The sequence below is a fragment of the Procambarus clarkii genome, chromosome 1, assembly GCF_040958095.1.
Source record: "Procambarus clarkii isolate CNS0578487 chromosome 1, FALCON_Pclarkii_2.0, whole genome shotgun sequence".
Taxonomy (NCBI): Eukaryota; Metazoa; Arthropoda; class Malacostraca; order Decapoda; family Cambaridae; genus Procambarus; species Procambarus clarkii.
Window position 1 is genome coordinate 49228330 of NC_091150.1, and position 27449 is coordinate 49255778.

The window sequence follows — 27449 nt, forward strand, 5'->3', positions numbered from 1 at the left end:
TGTTTCTTCTGGATAACTGAAGAGGTAGTTGGGTCTTGTTTCTTGCAGTGGCTTGCTTGGTCATCTGGTTGTGTGACATCACTGCTGACTTGGTGCTGCATCAGTGGTATGATCATTTAAGGTTTCTGATGTGTTGGTATTTATTACAAGGAGTTGATGCCGTGTTAATGTGAAAGCAACGATTTTTTGGCAAGTATTAATTTAATTAGGTAGTTCTGTTTTGGATCAATTTCGGGTGTGGAAATGTTGATTTAATTGCTCTGGTGTTTTTTATGCCTCTGGTTTGATGGTGCCGACCTCCCCGGAGCTAAAGGGAAGAGAGTTGATTCGAATTGGTATTCGGTGTTGGTGTGATACCTCTGGTGTATGAGCATTATTGTATAATTCCCAGCGGGTTTTTTGCTATGTATGGATAAGGTTGGTCTATCTTGTCAAGTGTATTATTACCGCGGGTGTGTGGCACAGCTGTGGTAGTGTTGACACGGCGGTTTTGCCCTTCACTGTAGGATGTAGGTATGTTTGTTTCGTGATATCGTAAAATGTGTTCATGTTAAAGTGTATTGATCTCACTCTTTCGTGTACCGCCACCACCCCTCTCCACCTTCTCCCTCCCCCCCCTCTCGTTCACTTCCTATCATCTCCTCCCCTTCCAGTGACGTCCCCTCCTATCCCACCCACTGCACCTGGCAAGAGAGACATCCGAACGCAACGATTCATAAAGCGCCCGCAAAGAGAACCGGTCGCCATTGCTGGGCTCTGTGTCGGTGTAGTAGGCAGCCGTCCTACCCCCGGATGCTCGATGTAGAGGGCGCACCCGCCAGCAAGAGCAGAGACCGTAGCTGGAACGCTGCGTCAACCCCACACCAACTCTGCCACCACCATGAAGACCTTCCTCGTGCTAGCTGCCCTTATCTCTGTTCTCCTTCTGTCGCAGGTAAGGGTGAGGCATTTCTGGCTTACAATGTGCTTTAGGCGTCATTAGATTTTTTTTTTTAAGTGTAGAGACAAGTGTCACGATCAACATTTTACGAGTCTTTAGCTTATACTTAAATCCATTGATACAATACCAAAATAGTGTTGTTCGGAATCCGGTTCTTAAATTACCACAAGCGATGAAGGTAAATTTGACAAGCTAGTAATCAGACTGTTACCTGGTTGAACCTGTTTGAAGGGGTTCTGGGAGTTCTTTTACTCCCCTAGCCCGGCCCGAGGCCAGACTTGACTTGTGAGAGTTTGGTCCACTAGGCTGTTCGTGTAATTGGTGACATAAACGCACACACAATACACTGACATACTCTATAGGTTGCCTGCAGTGTATAAATCGCAGCCAGTAACGTGATCAAGACATGTTCATACCCCTAAGCGCCGTGAATCTCCAATTTGTTTTTCTTCTAATTTCTTTTCACATTCTGAGCACATTATAACGTGTGGAAACAAACATTTCATTCGTTTGTACCACCGGAGCCTCCGACACAGACCTGATGGGTAGGGAGAGTTACAGGCTTCCGCTTGTGTGATGATCCTGACTTCGAGACCCCGATGGTCGAAGTGAATGAAATGTGGTTTCCCACGTTAATGGGGATAGCCATTTACATGACTAAGATATGGATCGTCTAATATCTCTACGCTCAAGTGGCACTCCAGGGAAGGCCTGAAGTCCCAGTTGGGTACCACATGCATGTCTCTTGCATCTTTCCTTATTGTGTTGATAGATAGATGTATGGACAGGGGGATGGATAGTGTTAGATGTATAGGTACATAGACTATATATAAATATATATATATATATATATATATATATATATATATATATATATATATATATATATATATATATATATATATATATATATATATGTGTGTGTGTGTGTGTGCACGTGCGCGAGCGCGCGTATCAAGCCTGAATGTTCTACAAGCCTACATGCATCAATAAACTCTTGACCCCTGAAGAATTCAAACCCGGTCAGCCAGGGCCTCCATGCCCCTTGACGTTTCCAGTACTATAAGTACTCGGCCAAACTGATTGTATAAAAGTATTGGAAGTCTCCTCCCTCCTTACCTCACAGTCTCCCTCCATCCCTCCCTTTATTCCTTCTGTTCCCTCTTCCAGTAAATAAAACATGCTCGAATAACGGCGAATCAACATTATCGATGTGGAATCGACGTTGATTGAACGTCGATAAAATCCAAGAATAAGCTTAGAAAACACTCAATGGAAAATCAAACCCACATTTCAATCTTCATACCATTCGTTATCGCAATAGGAGCCTGTCCTATTTAATGACAGGCATGGCAGTCAACCCCAATCTCTCTATGACTCTCGCCATACAATCATAATTCTCGATGGATAGTTGTGTGAGGCTAACTGTAGCCGACTGGTCTCCAGCCTCCATCACGCAGCAAGCTGGTGGTGTGGGAGTACACACGGGCCGCCGCCACACTGGCCAGTACCTATCAAAGAAGGGTGATGCTGCTTCTTTCAGGGAAACGCAGAAAGCCATCAAATACAGAGGTCTGGCACATTGCTACAGATTTATTGCGATTCGGTCGGAAACTCTGGTTCGTGGGGCAAATGAAGTTCCTGAAAGAACTGGGAGACAAACATTAGGGTTACAAAATAAAAAGAGAGCGACAAGCTTCTTGTTGCAGCGCTTCAGTGCTGTAGTTAAGGGGGGGAAATGTCTGGTGCATCTTGGGCACAAGTCCAACCCCGGAGGAGATCAAGGAGGTGTTTGATTTGCAATAGTTAACAAGCTGGTTTAAGATATGTATTAATTATTCCTTTTGTTTTGTTCTTCATTTCATCACTGTCATGGTCACAAAAGCAAAGTTTGTTGAAAAATAATAGCCATTTTCTATACTTTGGAGACATAAACAATTTATAAACAACCCTTACTACCCGGGGACAAAAAATAAACATACATGTGTTACACACTGTAATGAGACACTTCCTAAATTCTAACTATTTTTCAGGACACTGTTCTTGGAGAGCAGCATGTGCTGGATCGACCAAGGAACAAAACCACAGCCCACAGCCACAATAACAGAGATGTTGCCTTCGACAACCATGACAGAGGACACCATGTCAGCTCCACAGATGGAGAAGATCACGGTGTTAAAAAAGAGAAAGACGATCATCGTGTCAGGACCGGATTTATAAGTGGTGACGAGAGTATGGGAGATTATCGTCACGTCAAAGATAGCAATAACAGTCGTCGTGTCAACAATATAGAACGCTTTCTCAACGATTCAGAAAAGTACCCGAGTGGCAACAAGTGGAGCAACGACAGAAAACGTAGAGTTAAATATAGAAGAAAACGCACCGTGAACGGGAGAGGGGGACTCCGTAACTCGAATGGGAGAGAAAGTTCCTATGAAACAAATGCAACATTAAGTTCCCATAACTCAGATGAGAGAGGACGGCCAAGTAAAAAATCTGAATTCCATGATGGTATCAACAAGACTGACCAAGCAGGAGGCAGCCACAGCGTGAAGAAGGAGACTGTTTACAGTGCAAATAACGGAAAGCGGGATCCCTACGTAAAGAATACACAACAAAGTCACCTCTTTATAGAGAGGGATGGCGAACACCGCCCCAAGAACAAAGTGGATAACCACACCAAGAACAAGAGTGATCGCCGCACCAAGAACAAGGCGGATCGCCCCACCAAGAACAAGAATGATAGCCCCACCAAGAACAAGAGTGATCGCCCCACCAAGAACAAGGCGGATCGCCCCACCAAGAACAGGAGTGATCGCCCCACCAAGAACAAGAATGATAGCCCCACCAAGAACAAGAGTGATCGCCCCACCAAGAACAAGGCGGATCGCCCCACCAAGAACAAGGCGGATCGCCCCACCAAGAACAAGGCGGATCGCCCCACCAAGAACAGGAGTGATCGCCCCACCAAGAACAAGAGTGATAGCCCCACCAAGAACAAGAGTGATCGCCCCACCAAGAACAAGAGTGATCGCCCCACCAAGAACAAGGCGGATCGCCCCACCAAGAACAAGAGTGATCGCCCCACCAAGAACAAGAGTGATCGCCCCACCAAGAACAAGAGTGATCGCCCCACCAAGAACAAAGGGGATCGCCCCACCAAGAACAAGAGTGATCGCCCCACCAAGAACAAGAGTGATCGCCCCACCAAGAACAAAGCGGATCGCCTCACCAAGAACAAGAGTGATCGCCGCACCAAGAACAAGGCGGATCGCCTCACCAAGAACAATGCGGATCGCCTCACCAAGAACAAGAGTGATCGCCGCATCAAGAACAAGGCGGATCGCCTCACCAAGAACAAAGCGGATCGCCTCACCAAGAACAAGAGTGATCGCCGCATCAAGAACAAGGCGGATCGCCTCACCAAGAACAATGCGGATCGCCTCATCAAGAACAAGAGTGATCGCCCCACCAAGAACAAGGCGGATCGCCCCACCAAGAACAATGCGAATCGCCTCACCAGGAACAAGGCGGATCGCCCCACCAAGAAGAAGAGTGATCGCCCCACCAAGAACAAGGCGGATCGCCCCACCAAGAAGAAGAGTGATCGCCCCACCAAGAACAAGGCGGATCGCCCCACCAAGAACAAGGCGGATCGCCTCACCAAGAACAAGGGAGATCGCCCCACCAAGAACAAGAGTGATCGCCCCATCAAGAACAAGGGAGATCGCCGCACCAAGAACAAGGCGGATCGCCGCACCAAGAACAAGGGAGATCGCCGCACCAAGAACAAGGCGGATCGCCCCACCAAGAAGAAGAGTGATCGCCCCACCAAGAAGAAGAGTGATCGCCCCACCAAGAACAATGCGAATCGCCTCACCAGGAACAAGGCGGATCGCCTCACCAAGAACAAGGCGGATCGCCGCACCAAGAAAAAGGGAGATCGCCGCACCAAGAACAAGGCGGATCGCCTCACCAAGAAGAAGAGTGATCGCCGCACCAAGAACAAGGCGGATCGCCGCACAAAGAACAAGGCGGATCGCCGCACCAAGAACAAGGCGGACCGCCCCACCAAGAAGAAGAGTGATCGCCCCACCAAGAACAAGAGTGATAGCCGCACCAAGAACAAGAGTGATAGCCGCACCAAGAACAAGAGTGATAGCCGCACCAAGAACAAGAGTGATAGCCGCACCAAGAACAAGAGTGATAGCCGTACGAAGAACAAGGCGGATCGCCGCACCAAGAACAAGAGTGATCGCCTCACCAAGAACACCAAACATCGACACAACAAATCTGAACAACTCGCAGGAGTCTCTGGAGACCTGGAGACCAAGAGAGAACTTACAAGTAAGTCGAAGAATAGAAAGAAAAGTGACAGAAAACTTAAAACCACAAATAAAAACGCAAAAAAGACATATAAACGAAAAAAGGGAAGGAAAGCAAAGAAGAACGTCAAAAGAGCAAGGAATGTAAATGAAACGAAGGCAACAACAGATAATCAAGGGGACAGAGCAAGTAAGGAAAAGAAAAGTTCTAAGAAATCCAAGAAGCAAAAGGAAAGACATCTGAAGGCAAAGAAGCAAAAAACAGGTAAAAAGAACGAAAAGAAGTTCACCAAACGACTAAGAAATCAAAGGAATAATACAAAGAAACCCAAACAGAACAATATAGCAAGGCGACGTAATAAAGGAACAAAGAAAGGCAAAAATTCCCGCAAAATAACAAAGAAGCAAAAGAAAAAATCAAAGAAAACAAAGAAGTTCAACAAATTACAAAGAAAACTAAATAAAGAAGCAAAGAAAAGAAAAAGTGTCAACAAAAGAGTAAAGTTTCTTAAGAAACAAAACAAAGACACGAAGAAAGCACATAAGCGAAAAAGGACACGTAAAGAACAGGAGAAAATGAGACGCAAATATATGAATATGAGTAACAAAAGTGCCTTGAGGAACAAGGCTAAAAAATATAACAGGATAAAAAAGCAAAACAAAAATTCAAAGCAAGTAAAAAAGGCAAATAAAAGTTCTAAGAAAGTCGAAAAGCAGAAGAAACAAAATAAACTTTCCAAGAAAGTAAAAAAGCAAAAAAATAATAATCAACAGCATAAAAAACGCACAAAAGTGGCAAAAAAGTTAAACAAAAGAAAAAGAAAACAAAAGAAAGGCGCAAAGAAGAGAAGCAAAATACAGACGAAGCCAAAAACAATTAAAAAGAAAGCCAAAAAGTACAAAGAAAAACCGAAGAATCAAAATAAAAGTGCCAAGAAGGGAAAAAGTGTGAAAAACAAAATAAGAAAATTTCCCAGCAAGTCAAACAAAAAAACAAAGAAGAAAAATAACCAGAAGATTGCACTTAAAAAAGAAACCCACAAACCCGGACGAAGAAACAAATACGGGAAGCACAAAGATGCGAAAAGAAGGAAGACCGATAAAGGCAACAAGAAAGACAGGAGGCAGAAGAAGAAGAAGAATAAGAAGAGGAATAAGAAGAAGAATGAGAAACTCGATGTGAAAAAGGACAAGAAGGTCCCACACCCTAAAGAGAAAAGGCCTCATGGCGGCCACTACCATCATGGCGCCAAAAAGAGGCATTGCAAGTCCAAGAAAGCTTGCACTAAGCTGGGCGGGAAGTGCACTCGACGCAACAAGTGCAAGACCAAAGTGGTGGCTGGCAAGTGCAAGGGTCGCAAGTGCGAGTGTTGCCTCTCCCGTAAGTTGTTCTGTCTCTCTCTCTCTCTCTCTCTCTCTCTCTCTCTCTCTCTCTCTCTCTCTCTCTCTCTCTCTCTCTCTCTCTCTCTCTCTCTCTCTTTCGTCATCTGTGTGACAGAGTGACCCTAAATTTTGTATTTGACCTCAGTCCCGTGTTAATAAACTAGCACTTGCATTGACATAAAAATTAACAATCAAACCTTTATTAACAAAAACAATTGATCCTGCATTAAATTATAAACACCGATATCATCATGTCGAAATAATTATTTTAGTCACCCAGACTCTGTTATGGGCCGACAGGTTGTGCGGTTAAGCCCAGCAAGAAATGCGAGAAACACAGAGGCGTGTGTAAGGAGAAGTGCGGGGTGGAAGAGCGAGAGATCCCGAAGAGGTGTGGTAAGAAGTGCAAGTGTTGCGCCGGGCCGTGCAGGCCCTCGCCACAGTGTCTGCAGCACGGCGGTTACTGCGTCCACCACAAGAAGCAGTGTGCCGGATGGACAAATAAAGCCGGCTGCAAGGGGAAGAAATGTCTCTGCTGCTACCCCAGTGAGTATTCCCCCCTTCTTCTCTTGTACACACTAGCTCACACACTCACCTGCATTCATACACACACGCACACACACATTATATTATATTATATTATATATATATATATATATATATATATATATATATATATATATATATATATATATATATATGTCGTACCTAGTAGCCAGAACGCACTTGTCAGCCTACTATGCATGGCCAAATTTGCCTAATAGGCCAAGTTTTCATGAATTAATTGTTTTTCGACTACCTAACCTACCTAACCTAACCTAACCTAACTTTTTCGGCTACATAACCTAACCTAACCTATAAAGATAGGTTAGGTTAGGTAGGGTTGGTTAGGTTCGGTCATATATCTACGTTAATTTTAACTCCAATTAAAAAAAAATGTCCTCAAACATAATGAAATGGGTAGCTTTATCATTTCATAAGAAAAAAATTAGAGAAAATATATTAATTAAGGAAAACTTGGCTTATTAGGCAAATCGGGCCTTGCATAGTAGGCTGAGAAGTGGATTCTGGCTATTAGGTACGACATATATATATATATATATATATATATATATATATATATATATATATATATATATATATATATATATATATATATATATGTCGTACCTAGTAGCCAGAACGCACTTCTCTGCCTACTTTGCAAGGCCCGATTTGCCTAATAAGCCTAGTTTTCCTGAATTAATATATTTTCTCTAATTTTTTCCTTAAGAAATGATAAAGCTATCCATTTCATTATGTATGAGGTCAATTTTTTTTTTTTTGAGGTAAAATTAGCATATATATATGACCGAACTTAACAAACCCTACCTAACCTAACCTATCTTTATAGGTTAGGTTAGGTTAGGTAGCCGAAAAAGTTAGGTTAGGTTAGGTTAGGTAGGTTAGATAGTCGAAAAACAATTAATTCATGAAAACTTGGCTTATTAGGCAAATTGGGCCTTGCATAGTAGGCTGAGAAGTGCGTTCTGGCTACTAGGTACGACATATATATATATATGTATATATATATAGATCGTATATATATATATATATATATATATATATATATATATATATATATATATATATATATATATATATATATACGATCACAAAACACTGATCATTTTATGCGGAAAATCCACAAAGAAATATGAAATGAGGTGAACGTTTCGGCTCTGTTAAAGCCTTTGTCAACACCAGACTGACTAAGGAGAAGGGAGAAGGGGGAGGATATATAGGCCGACACCTGACCAACCCATCCCTAGGGTTGGTCAGGTGTAATTAACCAAAAACAGGTATAGCTTAGCTTAGAATGGTCAAAGAGGATTAAGCGGTCAGAGAATAAGGATAAAAGATTAAAGAAAAGCCTCATGAACACACAATATATGAATATACAATTATAATGAGACATTGTAAGCCTCTCTATCAGAGTTGTTTCTTAAACTGTTGTGCAATATTATAACTTAAAAATGGATCAAGTTTGTACATTCCAGTACTAACATTAAGAAGATTTGGACACTGACTGATTAGAGCAGACTCAATCAAATTCCCGCAAACCCTCAAAGCTCGTAGAAACATTCCTGAAAATACTGCCTGTTTAACTTTACTATGATGATTCAGGTTAAAGATAGGCTTTAACAGAGCCGAAACGCTCACCTCATTTCATATTTCTTTGTGGATTTTCCGCATATATATATATATATATATATATATATATATATATATATATATATATATATATATATATATATATATATATGTCGTACCTAGTAGCCAGAACTCACTTCTCAGCCTACTATTCAAGGCCCGATTTGCCTAATAAGCCAAGTTTTCCCGAATTAATATATTTACTATAATTTTTTTCTTATGAAATGATAAAGCTACCCTTTTCACTATGTATGAGGTCAATTTTTTTTATTGGAGTTAAAATTAACGTAGATATATGACCGAACCTAACCAACCCTACCTAACCTAACCTAACCTATATATATAGGTAAGGTTAGGTTAGGTAGCCCAAAAAAGCTAGGTTAGGTTAGGTTAGGTAGGTTAGGCAGGCGAAAAAGCCTTAATTCATGAAAACTTGGCTTATTAGGCAAATCGGGCCTTGCATAGTAGGCTGAGAAGTGAGTTCTGGCTACTAGGTACGACATATATATATATATATATACACACTTCAACTCAACCTTCGGAAATGATAATACTTATATTAACTATTTGGTTGATAGCGGCAATATGTAGTGATTGACCACTAGTAAACCACTTTTATATTTTTTATTTGATAGAATTCGGGAAAACATTAAGTTGAAAATCAAACTTAATTATTCATAGGCCTAGTGTAGCACATATATGTACTATATTAGGCCTAAGATAACATGTATCAGGCTTTAGATTGCTAGGAGAGGTTAGGTTATGTCTTATATATACGTTACTCTTAAAAAAGTTTCCTATTTGCCTAAATTTAATTATACAAAAGAGTACTTTCTGGTGGTCCGTCACTACATATTGGCGCTTTCCACCAATTAGTTACTATAAGTATTTTCATTTTAGGAGAATGGGCTGATATATATACTTGCAGATATATTACTGACATATACTCCCCCACGTTCCTCTCTCAGCCTCATGAACTAAGACTTGTACTCTGACCATCTGATTGTTTACTGCTGGTGTCACTCCACGTCTAGTGACCCCCCTTCTCCAGAACCATTATATGTCATCTCCGTTACTCCGTCATCTCCAATCTCTCCCACCTTCTCCTGCTGCTCTTACCCATCTGTTCGTCTCCCTCCTTGCTCTCTTCTTCATTCTCTTCCCCCATGCTCGCATCTCCCATCACCCTCTTCTTCTAGTCCACCTTCTTCATCTCCAGTACCTTTCGTTCCCTCCTCCTGTTTCCCTACTCGAGTATATTCTTAGCCTATTTTATCTCCCCCCCCCCTCCCCCCACTCTCTATCTTCTCCCTCTTTCTCTCACATTTCTCAGCATATTACACTTTACCTCTTCCTTACTTCCTTTAAACCTTCACTTTTTCCTCTCTTATCGTCCTCCTATATTCTAATCTTTACCTATTTACGATCTCATTCTCCCTCTTTCCGTCTTAACCTTCGTCTTCTATAGCCTCTTATTCCTAACTCCCCATTTCTATTGTCCCCTCCATCCCAACCTTTTACTCTTACTTAACCAATCAACCAAGGAGCTAAAAAGAGAATTCAATAGAGAAAGGAACCAAGAAATCTTAGGGTATAGAAATTGTCATTGGTAATTGCAACAAAGTAAATCATCAAAAAAAACGAAGCTGCGAGCAAACCCTGATGTTACTGCGCCTGTAGAGACAACTTACTGATGTTATAGTAGTTGTAGAGACAACTTACTGATGTTATAGTAGTTGTAGAGACACTTACTGATGTTATAGTAGTTGTAGAGACAACTTACTGATGTTATAGCGGTTGTAGAGACAACTTACTGATGTTATCGCGGTTGTAGAGACAACTTACTGATGTTATAGTGGTTGTAGAGACAACTTACTGATGTTATAGCGGTTGTAAAGACAACTTACTGATGTTATAGCGGTTGTAGAGACAACTTACTGATGTTATAGCGGTTGTAGAGACAACTTACTGATGTTATAGCGGTTGTAGATACAACTTACTGACGTTATAGCGGTTGTAGAGACAACTTACTGACGTTATAGCGGTTGTAGATACAACTTACTGATGTTATAGCGGTTGTAGATACAACTTACTGACGTTATAGCGGTTGTAGATACACCTTACTGATGTTTTAGCGGTTGTAGAGACAACTTACTGATGTTATAGCGGTTGTAGAGACAACTTACTGATGTTATCGCGGTTGTAGAGACAACTTACTGATGTTATCGCGGTTGTAGAGACAACTTACTGATGTTGTGTCTTTGATACTGCTAGTTAATCCGGAGAAAAAGACTGAAGAGCTTATCGTTACACTTATTAAAATTAAGACTGTCCAATAAATCAAAGCTGCAAGGGTTTTGGATACGGCGAGATATAACCCACGCATATAGACAACATTGGTCCCAGGTAGAAATATGAAGAGAACAACAGAAGTGTAAAATCATCATTCAAGGTGCGAAAGCTTTATGCAAAGTGATGGAAACAATTCTAATAATGGGAGACTTCAATCATTAGAGAAATAACTTGGAAGGGCAGACACCTCATGTTTGTGTTCAGATAAATTAAGAACAAGAGTGGCAGACCGCCCATATGTCGTCCATAAGCTTACGAAACCCATGGGTTTCCTGGGAAGTGCGTCAATAGATCAATGGTGTCGCCTTTAGGGTCTCATCTGCCACAGATCAGAGGGAAAGAATGCCAGGCATGAAGAAATTAACGACATTGCAAAAGTCTGACAAAAGGCCTGCTGCCCACCACGCCGGCTCCTAATGATAAAGTAAGGCAGGAACTGATGCATGTAGTCTGAGAAACTCTGAACACAGAGGAAAGTCAAATTCTGAATAAAGGTTTCTAGAAGTATCAAACAAAAGTGAATAAGTCGGGTTTTCCCACAATATGAAGAAAAAATTACTTTTTTAAGAAGAAATTTCTTTTAATTAATTACAGTAATTTCTTGAAGAAGAAATTACTGTAATTGAAACATACATTTTATCTTAGTGTCTTAAACAGAACAGGAATGGAAATTATGTTGAGAAAGTGCTATATAAATTATGATGATAGAGTGCATTATATAAATTAAGATGAGAAATTGCTATGTAAATCATAATGAGAAAGCACTATATAAATTATAATGAGAAAAGACTATATAAATTATGATGATAAAGCGCATTACATAAATTATGATGAAAAAGCACTATATAAATTATGATGAGAAAATGCATTATATAAATTATGATCAGAAAGCTCTATATAAATTATGATGATAAAGCACTATGTAAATTATTATGAGAAAGCACTATAAATTATGATGATAAAGTGCTTTATAAATTATGATGAGAAAGTGCTATATAAATTATGATGAGAAAGCACTATATGTATACAAGGGGAGGGGAAGGTATCCAGCGTTGCCTGGGACAGGCTGTCTGTCTCCCATCTGTCTATCCAGCTATCTATGTATCCGTCTGTACATCCAACCAACTATTGAACTATCCATCCATATATTCATCTATTTGTCCATTTATTTATGCATCCATCTGTCAACCTATCCATATATCCGTCCATCTATCTGTCCATCTACTCATCTATCCATCTATTCATCTATCTATACATCTATCCAATCATCTAGTCAGCAGTAACTATTCGCCAGTTTAACTATTCATCTATCTATCTACTCATCAATCTATTCATCAATATCTATCGAACTAATTGACCCATCTATACATCTATTGATCACTTTATGTATCCATCCATCTATCTATTGCCTGTTTTTGTCTTTGTCCCACTCATAAAAAAAAAATATATTTGTCTACCACTGTTGTGAGGCTGGTGGCCAGTGAGAGGAGGTTAGGTGAAACACTTACAAAATAGAATAGTTACCCCCTATTAACTCTGATTAAGCGGTTTGGCTATAGAAACCTTTGAAGTTGTGGGAGGATCGCCTGTTTTATGCCACTACTGCCAAATTTTGAATAGCAGGAAACTTATATGAATTTTCTCCAGATCAGTGAATAATGTTAAATATATTGGTATAAAAACAAATTTTTGAAATGTTTGTTTTAAAAATATTTGTGACAAGTGACAAAAATAGGTGTGAGTGGGGGGGGGGTTTAAATGTGGCTCTGGCACGTTGTTTTCTTTATAAATTCTGGCGGCCCAGAACAGCCTATGTTCATCCTCTTCCCCAGGCCAGTCCCTCTGTATAGTTCGGGTGCGGCTAGCCCCAAGCGTCTGGCTTAAAGCTTGGGATACACAAGAACAAACGGGCATGGTCTCTTATAGGTGTAGATGAAGAGAGAATGTCTGTCTGTCCAAAGTTGGAAGCTTGAAGGGTCCAACCATCCCTCCATCAATCCAAAAACCCGTCAATCTATTCATCTATTGATCTATCCATCTTTCCGTCCATCTATCTATCCTATCGATCCATCTATAGGTTTATCTCTCTATCCAACTATCTAATCAAACTATCTCCCTATCCATTCATCTACTCATCTATCCATCATATACTCATCTATCTATTTACCTATACATTCATTTATCAATACATCAATTCATATATATGTTCAACTAATTATACATCAATACATATATTTAACCATCTATTCATCCATCTATCTGTCCATCTAAACATTTATCTGTCCATTCATCTATGGATCTATATGGCCAACTATCCATTTATCCATCCATGTATCTTTCACTCTCCATCCATCTGTGTATCCTTCCATCAATCTGTTCTTATATCTATCTATCCACCTATCAATGTATCTAACAATCCATCTATCCGTCCATCCATTTATCTATCAATCTATCTATCCATCCTCTCTCTCTCTCTCTCTCTCTCTCTCTCTCTCTCTCTCTCTCTCTCTCTCTCTCTCTCTCTCTCTCTCTCTCTCTCTCTCTCTCTCTCTCTCTCTCTCTCTCTCTCTCTCTCTCTCTCTCTCTCTCTCTCTCTCTCTCTCTCTCTCTCTCTCTCTCTCTCTCTCTCTCTCTCTCTATATATATATATATATATATATATATATATATATATATATATATATATATATATATATATATATATATATGCGGAAAATCCACAGATTATATATATATATATATATATATATATATATATATATATATATATATATATATATAATCTGTGGATTATATATATAATAAAGCTTCCAGGTACCATAGCTTCCAGGTACCATATGCCACGTCATCCCTCCCACCTCACTCAAATGTAGATATAATAGCAGAGATATATATATATATATATATGTCGTACCTAGTAGCCAGAACGCACTTCTCGGCCTACTATGCAAGGCCCAATTTGCCTAATAAGCCAAGTCTTCCTGAATTAATATATTTTCTCTATTTTTTATTATGAAATGATAAAGCTACCCATTTCATTATGTATGAGGTCAATTTTTTTTTATTGGAGTTAAAATTAACGTAGATATATGACCGAACCTAACCAACCCTACCCAACCTAACCAAACCTATCTTTATAGGTTAGGTTAGGCTAGGTAGCAGAAAAAGTTAGGTTACGTTAGGTTAGGTAGGTTAGGTAGTCGAAAAAACATTAATTCATGAAAACTTGACTTATTAGGCAAATATGGCCTTGCATAGTAGGCTGAGAAGTGCATTCTGGCTACTAGGTACGACATATATATATATATATATATATATATATATATATATATATATATATATATATATATATATATATATATATATATATATATATATATATATATATGTCGTACCTAGTAGCCAGAACGCACTTCTCAGCCTACTATGCAAGGCCCGATTTGCCTAATCAGCCAAGTTTTCCTGAATTAATATACTTTCTTTAATTTTTTCTTATGTAATGATAGAGCTACCCATTTCATTATGTATGAGGTCAATATTTTTTTATTGGAGTTAAAATTAACGTAGATATATGACCGAACCTAACAAATCCTACCTAACCTAACCTAACCTATCTTTATAGGTTAGGTTAGGTTAGGTAGCCGAAAAAGTTAGGTTAGGTTAGGTTAGGTAGGTTAGGTAGTCGAAAACCAATTAATTCATGAAAACTTGGCTTATTAGGCAAATCAGGCCTTGCATATTAGGCTGAGAAGTGCGTTCTGGCTACTAGGTACGACATATGTCTATATATATATATATGTCGTACCTAGTAGCCAGAACTCACTTTTCAGCCTACTATTCAAGGCCCGATTTGCCTAATAAGCCAAGTTTTCCTGAATTAATATATTTACTATAATTTTTTTCTTATGAAATGATAAAGCAACAATTTTCTCTATGTATGAGGTCAATTTTTTTTTATTGGAGTTAAAATTAACGTAGATATATGACCGAACCTAACCAACCCTACCTAACCTAACCTAACCTATATTTATAGGTAAGGTTAGGTTAGGTAGCCAAAAAAAGCTAGGTTAGGTTAGGTTAGGTAGGTTAGGTAGACGAAAAAACATTAATTCATGAAAACTTGGCTTATTAGGCAAATCGGGCCTTGAATAGTAGGCTGAGAAGTGCATTCTGGCTATTAGGTACGACATATATATATATATATATATATATATATATATATATATATATATATATATATATATATATAATATATATATATATATATATATATATATATATATATATATATATATATATATATATATATATATATATATATATATATATATATATATATATATATATATATATATATATATATATATATATAATTTATTTATATAATATTTTAATTGTAACATGCGAAGGTTGGAAATTTTTTAAAGTATATGCATTTCAGCAACTTCGTCCACAAAAACGACAAGAACTACTACAAAAACTACTCCAAAGAAAACTACGACTTCCACGATAAAAGCTACAAAAACTAGGAGTACAACTACAACAACACTACCTACAACAAATTCAACAAAAACTACAACCTCCACAACATCCACAACAACTACGACCTCAACTACAGCTAAAACAACTACGATCTCCACTACATCTACAACAACTACGACCTCCACTACATCTACAACAACAACAACCTCAACTACATCTACAACAACTACGACCTCCACTACATCTACAACAACTTCGACCTCCACTACATCTATAACAACTACAACCTCCACTACATCTACAACAACAACAACCTCCACTATATCTTCAACAACTACGATTTCCACTACATCTACAACTACGACATCAACTATAGCTACACCAACTACGACCTCCACTACATCCACAACAACTACGACTTCCAGTACATCTACAACGACTACAACCTCCACTACATCTACAGCAACTACGACCTCAACTACATCTACAACAACTACGACCTCCACTACATCTACAACAACTACGACCTCCACTACATCTACAACAACTACGACCTCCACTACATCTACAATAACTACGACCTCCACTACATCTACAACAACTACGACCACTACATCTACAACAACTACGACCTCCACTACATCTACAACAACTACGACCTCCACTACATCTACAACAACTACGACCTCAACTACTTCTATAACTACTACAACCTCCACTACATCTACAACAACTACGACCTCCACTACATCTACAACAACTACGACCTCAACTACATCTACAACATCTACGACCTCCACTACATCTACAACAACTACGACCTCCACTACATCTACAACAACTACGACCTCCACTACATCTACAACAACTACAACCTCCACTACATCCACAACAACTACGACCTCAACTACAGTTACAACAACTACGACCTCAACTACCGTTACAACAACTACAACTTCCACTACATCTACAACAACTACGACCTCCACTACAGTTACAACAACTACGACCTCAACTACAGTTACAACAACTACAACTTCCACCACATCTACAACAACTACGACCTCAACTACAGTTACAACATCTACGACCTCCACTACATCCACAACAACTACAACCTCCGCTACATCCACAACAACTGCGACCTCAACTACAGTTACAACAACTACGACCTCCAGTACATCTACAACAACTACGACCTCCACTACATCTACAACAACTACGACCTCCACTACATCTACAACAACTACGACCTCCACTACATCTACAACAACTACGACCTCCACTACATCTACAACAACTACGACCTCCACTACATCTATAACAACTACAACCTCCACTACATCCACAACAACTACGACCTCAACTACAGTTACAACAACTACGACATCTACTACATCCACAACAACTACAACCTCCACTACATCCACAACAACTACGACCTCAACTACAGTTACAACAACTGCGACCTCAAATACAGTTACAACAACTACGACCTCCACTACATCTACATCAACTACGACCTCCACTACATCTACAACAACTACGACCTCCACTACATCTACAACAACTACGACCTCCACTACATCTACAACAACTACGCCCTCCACTACATCTACAACAACTACGACCTCCACTACATCTACAACGACTACGACCTCCACTACATCTATAACAACTACGACCTCCACTACATCCACAACAACTACAACCTCCACTACATCCACAACAACTACGACCTCAACTACAGTTACAACAACTACGACCTCCACTACATCTACAACAACTACAACCTCCACTACATCTACAACAACTACGACCTCCACTACATCCACAACAACTACAACCTCCACTACATCCACAACAACTGCGACCTCAACTACAGTTACAACAACTACGACCTCCACTACATCTACAACAACTACGACCTCCACTACATCTACAACAACTACGACCTCCACTACATCTACAACAACTACGACCTCCACTACATCTACAACAACTACGCCCTCCACTACATCTACAACAACTACGACCTCCACTACATCTACAACGACTACGACCTCCACTACATCTATAACAACTACGACCTCCATTACATCCACAACAACTACAACCTCCACTACATCCACAACAACTACGACCTCAACTACAGTTACAACAACTACGACCTCCACTACATTTACAACAACTACGACCTCCACTACATCTACAACAACTACGACCTCCACTACATCTATAACAACTACAACCTCCACTACATCTATAACAACTACGACCTCCACTACATCTTCAACAACAACGACTTCCACTACATCTACAACGACTACAACCTCAACTACATCTACAACAACTACGACTTCAACTACATCTACAACAACTACGACCTCAACTACATCTACAACAACTACGACTTCCACTACAGCTACAACAACTACGACCTCCACTACATCCACAACAACTACAACCTCCACTACATCCACAACAACTACGACCTCAACTACAGCTACAACAACTTCGACCTCAACTACATCTACAACAACTACGACTTCCACTACAGCTACACCAACTACGACCTCAACTACAGCTACAACAACTACGACTTCTACTACATCTACAACAACTACGACCTCCACTACATCTATAACAACTACGACCTTCACTACATCTACAACAACTACGACCTCCACTACATCTACAACAACTACGACCTCCACTACATCTATAACAACTACAACCACCACTACATCTATAACAACTACAACCTCCACTACATCTACAACAACTACGACCTCCACTACATCTACAACAACTACGACCTCCACTACATCCACAACAACTACAACCTCCACTACATCCACAACAACTACGACCTCAACTACAGTTACAACAACTACGACCTCCACTACATCTACAACAACTACGACCTCCACTACATCTACAACAACTACGACCTCCACTACACCTACAACAACTACGACCTCCACTACATCTATAACAACTACAACATCCACTACATCTATAACAACTACAACCTCCACTACAGCTACAACAACAGCAACCTCCACTACATCTTCAACAACTACAACCTCCACTACCTCTACAACAACTACGACCTCCAGTACATCTACAACAACTACGACCTCCACTACATCCACAACAACTACGACTTCCAGTACATCTACAACGAATACAACCCCGACTACATCTACATTAACTTCGACCTCCACTACATCTACACCAACTACGACCTCCACTACATCTACAACGACTACAACCTCCACTACATCTTCAACAACTACAACTTCCACTACATCTACACCAACTACGACCTCCACTACATCTACAACAACAACAACCTCCACTACATCTTCAACAACTACGACTTCCACTACATCTACAACAACTACGACTTCCACTACATCTACAACAACTACTACCTCAACTACATCTACAACAACTACGACCTCCACTACATCTACAACCTCCACTACATCCACAACAACTACAACCTCCACTACATCTACAACAACGACGACGTCAACTACATCAACAACAACGACCTCCACTACAACAACTACGACATCCACTACATCCACAACAACTACAACCTCCACTACATCTACAACAACAACGACTTCGACTACATCAACAACTACGACCTCTACTACATCTACAACAACCACGACCTCCATTACATCTACAACAACTACGACCTCCACTACATCTTCAACATCTACAACCTCCACTACATCCACAACATCTACGACCTCCACTGTATCCACCACAACTACAACCTCAACTACATCAACAACAACTACGACCTCCACTACATCCACAACAACTACGACTTCCAGTACATCTACAACAACCACACCCTCCACTACATCTTCAACAACTACAACCTCCACTACATCTACAGCAACTACGACCTCCACTACATCCACAACATCTACGACCTCCACTACATCCACAACAACTACAACTTCCACTACATCAACACCAACTACGACCTCCACAACAACTACGACTTCCAGTACATCTACAACAACTACAACATCCACTACATCTTCAACAACTACAAGCTCCACTTCATCTACAACAACTACGACCTCCACTACTTCTACAACCTCCACTACATCCACAACAACTACAACTTCCACTACATCAACACCAACTACGACCTCCACAACAACTACGACTTCCAGTACATCTACAACAACTACGACATCCACTACATCCACAACAACTACAACCTCCACTACATCTACAACAACAACGACTTCGACTACATCAACAACTACGACCTCTACTACATCCACAACAACTACAACCTCCACAACATCTACAACAACGACGACGTCAACTACATCAACAACAACGACCTCCACTACAACAACTACGACCTCCACTACATCTACAACAACTACGACCTCCACTACATCTTCAACAACTACGACATCCACTCCTCCTACAACTACGACCTCCACTACATCTACAACAACTACGACCTCCACTACTTCAGCAACGACTACGACCTCCATTGCTTCTACAACAACTACAAGTACAACAACAACAACAACAACAACATCTTCTACATCAACAAGTTCCACAACAACGTAAATACATAACTCTTTCACGCAGCTATTCGATTTGAAGTAAAAAACCATTTTCCTTTTGTAGGATGAATAGTTCGAATAGATTAACAAAATGATGGTGGTGGTGATGTTTCTGTTGATGAATATAACAGTTGATTTTAGAACATACAAGTAAATAGTGTGTATGTGAGTGTGTGTGTATATATATATATATATATATATATATATATATATATATATATATATATATATATATATATATATATATATATATATATATATATATATATATGTCGTACCTAGTTGCCAGAATGCACTTCTTGGTCTATTATGCAAGGCTCGATTTGCCTAATAAGCAAGTTTTCCTGAAATAATATATTTTCTCTAATTTTTTTCTTATGAAATGATAAAGCTACCCATTTCATTATGTATGACGTCAATTTTCTTTTATTGGAGTTAAAATTAACGTAGATATATGACCGAACCTAACCAACCCTATCTAACCTAACCTAACCTATCTTTATAGGTTAGGTTAGGTTAGGTAGCCGAAAAAGTTAGGTTAGGTAGTCGAAAAACAATTAATTCATGAAAACTTGGCTTATTAGGCAAATTGGTCTTTGCATTGTAGGCTGAGAAGTGCGTTCTGGCTACTAGGTACGACATATATATATATATATATATATATATATATATATATATATATATATATATATATATATATATATATATATATATATATATATATATATATATATGTCGTACCTAGTAGCCAGAACTCACTTCTCAGCCTACTATTCAAGGCCCGATTTGCCTAATAAGCCAAGTTTTCCTGAATTAATATATTTACTATAATTTTTTTTCTTATGAAATGATAAAGCAACCCTTTTCTCTATGTATGAGGTCAATTTTTTTTTATTGGAGTTAAAATTAACGTAGATATATGACCGAACCTAACCAACCCTACCTAACCTAACCTAACCTATATTTACAGGTAAGGTTAGGTTAGGTAGCCAAAAAAAGCTAGGTTAGGTTAGGTTAGGTAGGTTAGGTAGACGAAAAAACATTAACTCATGAAAACTTGGCTTATTAGGCAAATCGGGCCTTGAATAGTAGGCTGAGAAGTGCGTTCTGGCTATTAGGTACGACATATATATATATATATATATATATATATATATATATATATATATATATATATATATATATATATATATATATATACTATGCAAGGCCCGATTTGCCTAATAAGCCAAGTTTTCCTGAATTAATATATTTTATCTAATTTTTTTCTTATGAAATGATAAAGCTACCCATTTCATTATGTATGAGGTCAATTTTTTTTTATTGGAATTAAAATTAACGTAGATATATGACTGAACCTAACCAACCCTACCTAACCTAACCTAACCTATCTTTATAGGTTAGGTTAGGTTAGGTAGCCGAAAAAGTTAGGTTAGGTTAGGTTAGGTAGGTTAGGTAGTCGAGAAAACATTAATTCATGAAAACTTGGCTTATTAGGCAAATCGGGCCTTGCATAGTAGGCTGAGAAGTGCGTTCTGGCTACTAGGTACGACATATATATATATATATATATATATATATATATATATATATATATATATATATATATATATATATATATATATATATATATATATATATATATATATATATATATATATATATATTGATTTACGTTCCTGTGCACCACTGCACCTATGCATACTGCTGACTAACGCACCTAGCAACACACTTTTGTTCTGGCTTAAATAAATTTTATAGATCTCTATTCATTTGTTTGTATATACCTCAAGCATCCAGGGTACGCCTCTAGGTAATCTGTTTTAATTTACTTTCACATACGTATTTCATGAAATTGGGTCTTCAAACCGTAATACATATTCCCAAAAGAGGGTCTCTATTACATTGGTCATGAAGTTCTGTGAGCTTATATTTCTAGTTTCTTCAATACTACTCGCATATTCGCTAAGGTTGCACACATGACAGATGTCCTTCTGCTTTGTGACTCCTTTTGTCACTTACCACTTGTTATCTGACGTAAACCATTACTTCATCTTGAACCATCTCAGCTGCCTCTTTGTCATCAGAAGATGTTTTATTACTCTTGTACTCTTGATTTATTAAATTTAAAATCCTTAACATGCAAGATTTCTCATGACCTTTGAAGTCATTCACCTACATTCAGAATAAAATAGATTTCAGATCTGATCCTTATTCTAACGTAATTCTCAATGCTCTCCTATGAATATTCTCCATACTGTGAATATATACTTCTAAACATGTATTCTCTTACGCAGTTTAAACTCTCTGGCATTCCTGCCTGTCTTTTTGGTTCTTTAAATTACCATTGTTAAAATATTGTCAGTCCTGTTGTTTTTGTCATCGAGATCTTCAAGTTGTTTTTTAACTTGCCACTATATTACTTACAAATCACTCAGCTGGGTTTTTTTTTCTTGTTAAGTCCTTGGCCCCTAATTCTTAATGATTAATGTGTTATGAATATCAATTACTGTATAACGGCTCATTATCTCAATATGCGACTGAACTCTTTTGATATTTGTTCATATCACAAACAATAGGAATTAGGTTTTGCTATAAATCCTTAGAAATAAAAATAGTTGGCTTATTGATAGCTAATATCATCTATAATTTATGGAAAATGTAAATAAATTAGTTTTGTCGTTTTACAGAATATGTAGCATCATAGTTACTGACACTAGATGACAAAAAAAAATAAGTTGGAGACCATATATTTACATTTCTCATTTAATCCTATATTAATTATATTATTTGATCACATTCATTTAGTAGTAGTGCTTTTGAGCAATACTAGAGTAATATCGTAGACAACAAATAATCCGAAATGTGTACCCCGATTCTCGTTGTACACAAAGTGAAAGTTAACTTAGAAAATAAACTCATGCAAATGAAAACACACACACACACACACACACACACACACACACACACACACACACACACACACACACACACATACACACACACAGGCTCTCAGAAACACTTTAACAGTGTACCATAAGAGTCTGGAGCAAAAGTTGTAGAAACAGGCAGGAACAACAGGTAAGGTGCTCCAGTGGATAAGGCCGTACCTAAGAAGGAGTAAACAGTGAGTTACTGTGAGGGGAAGAAACCTCAGAGTGGCGAGATGTCAATTTCAGGGGTCCAACAGGATTCTGTACCTAGACCCATGCTTTTTTATTATATATAAACGAGTTTATAGATAGTATACAATTGAAATATTTGCTGATGAGGAATATCCTTGCAAAAACTAAATAAAAAAAGTGATAAAGAAAGAGGAAGATATAGAGACAATAAGACCTCCTGAACAAACTGAGAAGAATGGCCTAGCAAATGTCTACTTGAGAAGAAGTGAAAACTAATGAAAACAGGTGAAGAGAGGACTAGACATAAGACAAGGTACAATATGGGAGGAGAAATCCCTCAAGAATCTGGTAAAGGGAAAAATCTGTGGAATATCACATCGAAACTGTCCCCAGAAGATCACATGAAAAGGATTTCATCAGAGACCTATGCTAGGTTAGTCAGCAAAAGAAACTTGTGAATGGAACTATTCAGAACCTTGTCAGGTCTACATTTGTCAGCCCAGAGTATACAGCTTCAGCCTAGAGCTTGTTGAACACAAGACAAAGTTAGAACACATTCAGAGTTATGCTACTAAAATAGTTCCAGAGCTAAGAACTATGTGATACGAGAAAAAGCTACAGGAATTAAACCTCACGTCCCAGGAAGACAGAAGAGTTTCGGGAGATATGATCTTCACCTACAATATCCGCGGTACAATTCACAGGAGGCAAAGACATAATATTTAGCCTAAGTGGAACGCGATCAAGGGAACACACAACGAAACTCAGAAATAACTTTTTCATTATCAGAGTAGTTAACAAATAGCATGCATTTGGAAAAGATGCGGTGGAGGTAGGCTCCATATACATTTTCATGTATACATATTATTCACCCCAATCGGCTCAAGAACAGGTACACCAGTTGATTGACGGTTGACAGACGGGACCAAAGAGCTGAAGCTCAACCCCCACAAGCACCACTAGGTGAGTATATGTAAACCTGTAAAAACACTCACACGTAAGCGAGGGCACACATAAACACTCACATGTAAACACACACACAGACGTAAAAACACACGAACGTAAACATGCACACATACATATACACAAATAAACACATATACAATCACAAACCAGTTGATTGACATTTGAGAGGCGGGACAAAAAAGCTATAGCTCAACCCCCCTCCCCCCTTCTCCCAAATTCAAGCAAACCTTGGTGAGTATATAAACATACAATCGCATAAATATATATACACACATATATATATACTTATACACATATATTACTATACATACACTCGTACAATTATTTATTTATTTGTTTATACAATAGTTCTTACATTCGTGAACAGCCACTAGCATGCATAGCCATTCGGGCAAGTCCTTTATCGTATGTTCCTCGTAATACAACGCGCAAGGTCGTTTAACAACCAGGAACCCATTTTATTGTTGGGTAAACAGACGCTACAGTTAAGGATTGGCGCCCAGTAAATCCTCCCCGGCAAGGATACGAACCCAGGACAAAGCGCTCGCGAAACGATAGTCGAGTGTCTTACCACTTCATCACGGCGACATGTCTACATACACATACAGAAATGTACGTACATACATGCATACATCTAGACACATCTGAGGGTTCTGGTAACTGATTGGACAGCGCGCAGTACACGTAATCCTGTGGCCCGGGTTCGATTCCCGGACTAGGCAGAGACAAATGGTCAGAGTTTCTTTCACCCTAATGCACCTGTTACCTAGCAGCAAATAAGTACCTGGAAGTTAGACAGTTGTTACGGAGCTGCTTCCTGGGTGTGTGTTTGAGTGGGCGGGAGGAGGAATTAGTTAGTAGTTAGTAACAGTTGATTGATTGACAGTTGAGAGGCGGGCCGAAAGTGCAGAGCTCAACCCCCGCAAGCACAACTAGGTAAATACACAAATATCAATACATTCATACATACACAACAACAACACACAATAAATGTTTCCTCCTGGATTTTCAGTAAACTATTGAGGGGGAATTAATGACTCTCCACAAGTTGATGGGGATTAAACGAAACACCCAACCAGAAGCTTCTCTGGTTAAATTCTGAACACTTTCCGTTGCCTTTTTATTCGTAATACGGAAGTATCCCCCCTACTTTTATTGAACCCTCAGTCTCTCCCTACCGAGTAATTATCTGATCATTTATGATCATCTTCATTCTGAAGTGACTTATGTAGGAGTTATATTCACCTGTTAGGTTAGAATATGCATAATTTCATATTCCTTCATAGCCTGAAGAACAAATTTCCTTATGACATGCACAGTTGCGTCTATGAATTCATTCTTCCATTTTATGTTTCAGAAGAACTTTCTTATCTCACATGTCCATTGCTTTTATATTCTAATATTGCCCTGGAACAAAAGATCTTATCTAATCTAGGTATAGAAAAACTAGTATTTAATGCTTCAATGCATTAAATGTTATTTCAGTGTTATATATGGACCATATATTCGAAACCACAACAGTCTGTGTGAACACCATGTCCAACCTGTTTGGTCGTTCCCACTGTTATGGAACTCGTTTTCTATGTTACATGCTGAGTCATAAAGTATCTTTTTGTCTTGGAATTCTGTCAGATTAGTCTTTAAAGTCTCAGACGCTTCATACGTGTTCCTCAGATACCTCCTCTCTTTCACCGTCATTAAAGTTACATTTATTAGCAGTTTTCTAAATACTCTGTATCTGCTTTAGTTTGTATCTTTATATTTTACCTTTTACTTTTACCTTTAACTGTTGAAATTTTTGAAACAATTATTCGCTGAAGTTACTTACCAAACAGATTTAGACGAAGTGTTGCACTTACTCAAAAAATAATTAAATTCTTTAAATTAATATTCATATTTTCAGTAATGAATAATATATCAATTATCTAATAATTTAATAGTAATTACTGAAAACATTTTTTTTACATTTTAGAGTAACGTTAATTTGCTCATAACTGTTTTACCTTCAGGGTTTCAACAACACCAACGACTTCTACAACAACTACGACCGCCACCACATCTGCAACAACTACGACCTCATCTACATCTACAACAACTACGACCTCATCTACATCAACAACTACGACCTCCACTACACCAACTACTAGTTCAACTTCAACTATTTCTACAACAACTACGACCTCCACTCCATCTACAACAACTACGACATCCACTACATCTGCAACAACAACGACATCCACTGCATCTGCAACAACTACGACCTCATCTACATCTACAACAACTACGACCCCATCTACATCAACAACTACGACCTCCACTACACCAACTACTAGTTCAACTTCAACTATTTCTACAACAACTACGACCTCCACTCCATCTACAACAACTACGACATCCACTACATCTGCAACAACTACGACCTCATCTACATCTACAACAACTACGACCTCATCTCCATCAACAACTACGACCTCCACTACACCAACTACTAGTTCAACTTCAACTATTTCTACAACAACTACGACCTCCACTCCATCTACAACAACTACGACATCCACTACATCTGCAACAACTTCGACATCCACTACATCTGCAACAACTACGACCTCATCTACATCTACAACAACTACGACCTCATCTACATCAACAACTACGACCTCCACTACACCAACTAGTAGTTCAACTTCAACTATTTCTACAACAACTACGACCTCCACTCCATCTACAACAACTACGACATCCACTACATCTGCAACAACTACGACCTCATCTACATCTACAACAACTACGACCTCATCTACATCAACAACTACGACCTCCACTACACCAACTACTAGTTCAACTTCAACTATTTCTACAACAACTACCACCTCCACTCCATCTACAACAACTACGACATCCACTACATCCACAACAACTACGAGTACAACATCAACTATTTCAACAACAACTACAACCTCATCTGCATCTACAACTACTACGACCTACACTACATCTACAACAACTACAACCTCCACTCCATCTTCAACCACTACGAGTACAACATCAACTATTTCTTCCACAA

At 38.8% G+C, this 27449-nt stretch overlaps 1 protein-coding gene across 1 annotated transcript; it reads left to right on the plus strand.

Annotated features, from left to right (window-relative positions):
• Positions 1–694: 694 nt before the first annotated feature.
• Positions 695–26569, plus strand: LOC138363320 (eukaryotic translation initiation factor 2-alpha kinase 2-like). Its single transcript, XM_069322344.1, has 6 exons — positions 695–934; positions 2974–6646; positions 6949–7039; positions 16589–16852; positions 17426–20294; positions 26395–26569. The coding sequence occupies exons 1-6, from the start codon at positions 881–883 to the stop codon at positions 26530–26532; spliced, it is 7089 nt and encodes a 2362-aa protein (XP_069178445.1). The 5' UTR covers positions 695–880; the 3' UTR covers positions 26533–26569.
• Positions 26570–27449: the final 880 nt, after the last annotated feature.

Bases quoted from the DNA above. Each gene is read 5' to 3' on its own strand.
- LOC138363320 (XM_069322344.1), top strand. From the start codon at position 881: ATGAAGACCTTCCTCGTGCTAGCTGCCCTTATCTCTGTTCTCCTTCTG. The intron at 935-2,973 runs GTAAGGGTGAGG...ACTATTTTTCAG, and splicing joins CTGTTCTCCTTCTGTCGCAG to GACACTGTTCTTGGAGAGCA. The intron at 7,040-16,588 runs GTGTGGTAAGAA...CCTCAACTACAG, and splicing joins GAGCGAGAGATCCCGAAGAG to TTACAACAACTACGACCTCA.